The sequence below is a fragment of the Montipora foliosa genome, chromosome 7, assembly GCF_036669935.1.
Source record: "Montipora foliosa isolate CH-2021 chromosome 7, ASM3666993v2, whole genome shotgun sequence".
In the NCBI taxonomy this organism is placed as follows: domain Eukaryota; kingdom Metazoa; phylum Cnidaria; class Anthozoa; order Scleractinia; family Acroporidae; genus Montipora; species Montipora foliosa.
Window position 1 is genome coordinate 23,963,946 of NC_090875.1, and position 7,500 is coordinate 23,971,445.

The 7,500-nt window shown below is 39.7% G+C and overlaps 1 protein-coding gene across 3 annotated transcripts in view; it reads right to left on the reverse strand.

Annotated features, from left to right (window-relative positions):
- The window catches only part of LOC138011461 (SRSF protein kinase 1-like), a 21,115-nt gene that overhangs the window by 9,049 nt on the left and 4,566 nt on the right, over nucleotides 1-7,500 (reverse strand). For all 3 annotated transcript variants that reach the window (XM_068858467.1, XM_068858465.1, XM_068858464.1), the window contains exons 4-9: nucleotides 4,905-5,013; nucleotides 2,803-2,890; nucleotides 2,125-2,212; nucleotides 1,072-1,178; nucleotides 740-899; nucleotides 311-339 (exon numbers count right to left, since the gene is read on the reverse strand). In XM_068858467.1, coding sequence (XP_068714568.1) covers nucleotides 311-339; nucleotides 740-899; nucleotides 1,072-1,178; nucleotides 2,125-2,212; nucleotides 2,803-2,890; nucleotides 4,905-5,013 — 581 coding nt within the window. The remainder of the gene's footprint in view (nucleotides 1-310; nucleotides 340-739; nucleotides 900-1,071; nucleotides 1,179-2,124; nucleotides 2,213-2,802; nucleotides 2,891-4,904; nucleotides 5,014-7,500) is intronic.

A 7,500-nucleotide genomic window follows, 5' to 3' on the forward strand; every position in this document is an offset into this window, starting at 1 on the left:
TCATATATGAAATAAGTTGGCGACCAAGATTTATGATCTGGAGACCAAACTTTTCCCATTAGTCGTCAGCTGGCTCCTGAGCAAAAAAGTTAATTTCAAGCCCTGCATTGGTGATAAAATCTTATGACCATCTTGGGTGATGAATTTATGATCTCACAACTGACTTTAAACAATACAGCAACTCACATTTAATTGTCCTTTTGTGAAAAATTGTTAAGACCGTCAAATTGCTTTCAATGTCTTTGTGACATGTACAGTGCAGTAGCTAAAATGTAAAGATAAAGTACCAGTAGTTTCAAAATTCACTCACCTGCATGACAGATGGTGGAGCTGTACTAACTGGAAAAAGAATACCAAAATTAGAATATGAAATTCCCCTAAAAACCATGAAAGAATATAAAACAGAACAACAAAAAATCATAGATCAGAGGTTTTACTAAAGTTCTGATCAGGTGCAATTATCACTGATCATCAGGTGACAGAGGAACTTTTAGTGTTATTGCTTGCCGACCTATAAAACAAAGCTGGACTATACAATGACAGTCTGTTGTGTGGAACCATTCCATTTGCCTGGAGCCCTTTTTAAACGTTACTACATAAGGAGCATGGCCGTCTTATCAACACTTTCAAGGAAAAAGATGCAAGAAAACTGTTATTACAAGAACTGTGATTAGACAGAAATGGCACAACTGATACTATCACTCTTGTCTATTTGTAAAAAAAGTTGTTCAAGGCTTACTTAATGCAGGTGAATAGACCCCAGATGCTCGAGCTGTGGCTGCCTCAGCTGCAAGTTGCTGAACATGCTTTTCATGTACACACAATAAAATGTTCTCAGGCTTAATGTCTGTGTGGATAATTTTACACTTTGTATGTAAATAATCCAGTCCTTGTAATGTCTGCAATGAAATCAGAATTAACAGTACATCACCACTAGCAAATCAGTAGCACATTTGTCAGAGAAATATTGTTCAGAACACTCAAAGTAAACAGTTAAAAGTACAATTTGTTTACAAGTGAAATTTGATTTAACTGTCATTTGGCTTAAAGAAACCAAACATTCAAGCATACCTGTTTTATGATACTTTTGACTTTAAAGATAGGTATTCCTCTATAGCTGGACTTTATTATTAACTTAAGCAAGTTGTGACCTAACACTTCAAACACCATACATATATCTGAGACACATTCAAGGAAGTATTGACCAAAATAGTGGCACTACAACAGAACTACCGGTAGCATGAGAACTACCGGTAGCAAATTGAAATACAATGCAAATGCCCTGCTTTAACAAAGGGGCAATGAGAAAGCTGTGTACAGTAACAGTGATTCTATAGTCCAACCAACAACAAGTTGTCAAAGTAGCTAAGGCCATCCCCTTTTTTTCTGGGGTTAATGTCATATGCATTTCATAATTTTGGGTTAGTTGATTGGAATTGAAAAACAAACAAAACGAAAATCAGACGTAATCTAAAGAAAACAGTTTCAAGCCGCAGGAAAAGTCAAGTGGAAGGGCGCAGGAATAAAAAGGGGGTGAGGCTTGGTGTTAATATAGTTTTCTCCCTGGCAGAGAGAAAGCCTCTCCTGAAAATCTACATGGGCAAAAGGTAAGGTAGGTAAGCGCTTTCTGGGCCAATGAACAACATGCCAGTGCTTATGCCCGATTTCCCTAGCATTAAGCATCTAGGAGTATTTTTAACTCCACCCTGGATGGGATGCTAGTCCATTGCAGGGTTAGCCCCAGCATTTTGCCGGTACCCATTGGGGTGAAGAGTCTAGTCACCATGGCAGTAAGTTGTCTTGCCTAAGAACAAAACACAATGTCCCCGGCCAGGACCTGAACCCAGACAACTCGCTCCGGAGTCAAGCACACTAACCATGAGGCCACCGTGCCTCCGACATGGGATTAACAATTTAACAGAGTGGCAGTTTATGGGTTCGACAGATGACAGAAAAGGGATAAAAAAGGGACGGCCAAAGAGAATTCCTTGGAAGTGTTTCCCCAACTGCCTCTTTTCAAATAATTGGTACATGATGACTGACATCAGATGACTGACATCAGATCTTCAGTTGAGCTGTAAAGTCAGGAGGAAAAAGAATACACTACTGACAGAAAAAGGATACGAGATCCATTTATTCCTACAATTTTGAAATCATCAGTGAGTTGGACCACATGTTTATAACCAATGTGATCTGTGTCTGCGGTATGGACCTAAGAAAACATAAAAATGTATTTATATACACGTACAATAGAGAGTGAAGGCGAACAATCAAATTCATGTTGCTCATGAGTGTCCTAACTTACATGAACATGTTTGAATTCACCATTTTCAGAAGCACAAGTTCAATTTGCACTCAAGTCCTCTATTCAATGCAAGACACTGATTTAACATGCACTACTTAAATTTGGTGGATTAAAGGGAAAGTACAGTCTAGAAAAATATTCTCTGAATCGAAAGTTCATACTTGACCACTCATTTGGACTAAATGTATTTAAATAGCCAACAATAACGGTTAAAAAATAGGCAAATTTAGATTAACCGAAGAAAAGTATAAATGTTAAGGAATTTAGGCCATAAATTGGAATATATCTGCCTGTAATTATATGCGATATTGTCATGGTAATGGCCATAATCCAAAAATTGACACCCAAAAGTAAGCCTTGTTATATCGGTACCCGTACTGGAAAATCTTTACAGGGAAAACTTTAAGAGAAATTAACTAGGTTTCCCTTTGGAACTTGTGCCCTGTAATGAGGGGTATTCACAAATACTCTAGAGAGCCACCTTAAACTAGACTTACTGTTCTCAGAAGTTTCATTTCATCTATTGCTGTCTCGGTGTAATGAGAGGCACTCTTTACAATCTTCAGTGCTACAAACCGACGATCTCTGGAAAGTGAAAAGAGACGGTTCACTATTACTTAAATAATTATTGCCATATTGTCCCCATACTACACTGACAAAAACTGGTTTGAAATGGCGGATAAAAGAAAACAAGAATTGCAAGGCTTCATTGTGAATTTGCCAAAAATGTCACCAGCACTTGACAGCTGGGCATTTTTAATGGTTTTTACAGTATAGCCAGTTCTTCATTTGCGAGCCACTTTGCAATTTTTTGACGCAATGTTGGTGTTTAAATTTCAACTTGCTGCCAGGTGTTCCCAGAATCATGTATTTATACCCATTCAAAACAACCTTGAACTCTATTTTTTGCAATATAAATTTACGGCATAATGACTCTACATTGGGTAGGATTTGCAAGGCCGTCAAAAAAGTAAATTTTAAAGAAAAAATCCACAATGTTTCGCTGGCGTGATTGTTTGCAAACCTTGAATTATCGCAAGTTCTGTAAAGTCAATTGAACATTGTTCATGTTGTCTCAAATACGCCTTCATCGACCTACAAAACTCAAAAGAATGTAATTCAGGACTGTAAGGGGGTTGAAATATCAATTCAACACCACGATTTCTTAGCATTAACTGCATCTGGTTTTCCGCGAAAACTCCATTCACCAATACTGGATTCCCCAAGTAAACTTTCTTTGAAGAAAGAAAGGGCCTTCCAAAATATAAAGTTAACTCGAAAACAACTATGGAGAATGTAAAATTTTACAGTTCGAGGAATATCATTGGACAGCAACTGTGCATAAGTTGCAAAATTTGAACCTTCAACTTGCTCTGAGAAAACAGCCAATCAAAAACACAACATTGTCTGACAATATTGCAAAGTGGCATGCAAACGAACAACTGGTTTCACCGAAAATATTTAAGGTGCAGTTGTACAGGGCACTTTTACCTCAGTGAATGACCCTTTTACCACAGGAAACTGCATTTAGTGCATGTGACTGCCATTTCCCCAAGGTAAATTTCCTGTGGTAAGTTTCCATGGATACATAAAAAAGATCAGACGAGGCGCCCATGACATTTAACGTTGTAAGTTGGAACACAAGAGCCAATCATGATGCTGAATTTCCTGTCAATGAATTGTGTGAGATTTCTTTTTACTTTGGTAATCTTCGTAACATGTGAAAACCCAAGTGTGAGGCACCGTGGGATAATTTACCATGGGAAAGTGTGTAACCGCACCTATAATTAAGTCAGCAGAAGAGATGAAATTGTGGTAAAGGAGTGTAAACAGGTAGTCAATTTGCTCCTGGCCCGCCCCAATAAACCCTCTGCTATTTCACACTTTCTTTGGCTTAAAACTGCAAAGTTTCCTCTGCAAAATCATTAAGAGCCTTGGGTCGTGTTCTATTGGGATCAACCGTTTCAACCGCAACCGGTTAAGGTTGAGGCGTTGAGGTTTCCCAATAAAACACTTTTTTAACTGTTTTTGGTTGAAACACAGTAACTCCTGGGAATAGTTATTACCACACTTCGCAACTTTGACATGTTGAGGGAAAGCAACACGGTAGGAGCCCGCGGCCGACTTAAAATGATCCCCATAAAAGACAGCGGTCGCTACCCATGCTTTTTCAACCAATTCAACCAAGTTAGATGCCGGTTGAAAAAGTTGATCAACCAAATCAACCGAAAACAGTTTTTTCTGTATAGAACACAAAAAAACCCAACCAACCCAACCAACTAAAAACGGTTGATCCCAATAGAACACGACCTTGCTCTTAGTGCAAAATCACGGAGACAAAGTTACAGGCAATTCGCAAAGTGAAATAGTTCCTCCCATCAAGCGATTGGTTTGTTATAGGCTGCGACATAAACCCTGGCAGTTCCCCTGTCTACAAGAATTTTCTACAGAAGGAGGAACAGCAGCACAAAAAGAAGGATACCAGCTGCACTCTAGACAAGGGAAAATAACTCTTTGTTGGTTGTTGTGAATTTATCAGCAGCTAAAAGGCTAATGTTATAATAGAAGATATAGCTATTGCATAAAACAATGGACTTACTTGAGATCCCATGCAAGCCATACAGTTGAGAAATGACCCCATCCTAGCTTTCTGATTATACTATAGCGACTGTTGTACATATCACCCAAACGCACTGGATGATACCCACCTACATGAGATAGATGATTTATTTGACATAGGTCATTCATGATAACCCCTATTATATGCAGTAACATAAGGAAGGATGAGACCTGACCTGACCTTAACCCTAACCCTAACCTGGGATTTAGCAGAATTAATTCTCTTTTTCTTTTAAACTGACAGCTAAATGAAACCTACAGGGAAACGATACCCTTGTAATATCAATATACTGTCATGTTTTCATAGACCATGATATTCCCATCCACTTTTCCAAAAAAAGCATGCCATCACTGCTCATTCAGTGATGCCTTCGATAGCTCGGCCATGCACAGCACATGGAGACTGACCGCCTGCCAAGAGAAATCCCTTATGCAGAACTGCGGGAGGGAGTCTGTCATGTGGGTCGACCGCTGCTGCGCTACAAGGACGTCATCAAGCGAGACTTGCGATCTGCACTAATCGACACCAGTGCAAGGGAGGACATCATCAAACACCAAGATACATAGCGGCAAAGTGTCAAAGCGGGGGTTTCAAAGGCGGAAGCAAACGCTAGAGTCCAGGCTACATGCAAGAGAGCAGCGAGGAAAGAATGCACTACCTCTGCACACGATTCCACAAGGCACATCTGCACCACCTGCAACAGAGACTGCCACTCCAGGATCGGGCTACACAGTCATACAAGATCCTGCCCAAATCCCCAGCACTAACCATCGCCTCTTCGAGACAAGGATGCTACTACTATCTCTTTAACAAGTGTCAAGTAGCACTCACTGGCTGACTTACTGTGAAAAGGAGTCCAGAAAAAGCCAACTAGCCATAAGCAAAAATTTGCAAAACTTCACAATTTCTGGTTATCCTTTCTGACATTTTTTGAAAAAGGAAATTTCTGTAATTGCTTTGAATTTTATCAGGGCAGCTAACAAGGGCGTCTTTGCAGAGAAAATGTTTGGGGATTAGTTATACAACTAAACAAAGATTAGGTCCTTCTTCTAATTGATCATAACCTGCATCAAAACATATTGTCAAAGTGGTGCTGGCTCCTGATACAAGGGGAGACTCCCAAGGGTTTCATTATGATTTTGCTCAGGAGGTCATCAGCATTTGGTAGTTGGGAATGTTTAATGCTCTTGATGTAATTAAATGAACAGAAATGAAGACAGCCGGGCAAAGTCATGGTAAACGAGTGTGCACAGCCGTTCAATTTGCCCAGTGCCTGACCCCAAATGAACCCCTGGAGACCACACTACTTTGACATTGTATTACAATGCCACTTATAATCAACAAGGAGACAAACTCAAAACTATACATGTCATGACAACAAGGGTTCCATCAAAGGTCACTGAACAAAACCGAGCTTTGCGGTAACTAATCCTTGAATGTGTGTTGATCTAATACCAGATACAATTTAAGCATTTGTGTTTAGTGTTACAATAAAGTATAGTTTGAATCTCTAAATATAGATAGGTAACTTCAGTAACTTAAACATCAAATAAATTATTGTAGTGAGATTTCTCATCTTTGACATTTAATTTAGTACAAAGAAGTGTAAAAGTATTTTCTTCTTAATCTTCAAAATGTAAAAACTGTTTTGTTTTAACATGAAAGAAGACAGCATAATTAATTTAGACCTGTCAGAGCAAATGACTTTTAATTTACATATTTCTGAAGAATTTTTTTTTAACAGTGAAAAAGAAAAATAGAATTAACATAACAAAGGACTGAAGCAACTGATGATGTCAAGGAAATATAAACAATGACTCGTATCATTTTAATGCCTGTGCTTGAAGCTTCAACCGACTCATATCAGCTTAATTAAGCTTATGCAAGACATAAACAGATCATTAATTCAACAAAAATATAACTTTCAGTGATTGCAGAGATTTTATGCTGGGAGGTGATAACTTGATAACTTGCAATCAATTGCACAAAAAAAACCAAAACGTTGCGTGTTACTCACTAGTTAGAATAACATTAAAAAACCTTTGAAGTGAGGCATTGCATTGACTTTGGCACCTGGGAGTAACTGCTGAATACCCCTCCATTTGAAGTTATAACCCTGAAAAAGCTGGCTACATGGATACGCAGTTATCTCCTGCTAACGCTTTAAGAACGAGAAATACATATATGTCATACTTGCCTTGTGTCTGCTAAGTGGCTACGTGGCTACGTGGCTACGTGGCTACGTGGCTACGTGGCTACGTGGCTACGTGGCTACGTGGCTACCTGGCTACGTGGCTACGTGGCTACGTGGCTACGTGGCTACGTGGCTACGTGGCTACGCGGCTACGTGGCTACGTGGCTACGTGGCTACGTGGCTACGTGGCTACCTGGCTACGTGGCTACGTGGCTACGTGGCTACGTGGCTACGTGGCTACGTGGCTACGCGGCTACGCGGCTACGCAGTTGTGAAGACCACCCCTCCCCTTCGGAAATTGTAAGTAAGGAAATGAAGTGGCTACGCGGCTACGCGGCTACGCAGTTGCGAAGACCACCCCTCTCCCTCGGAATTTGTTAG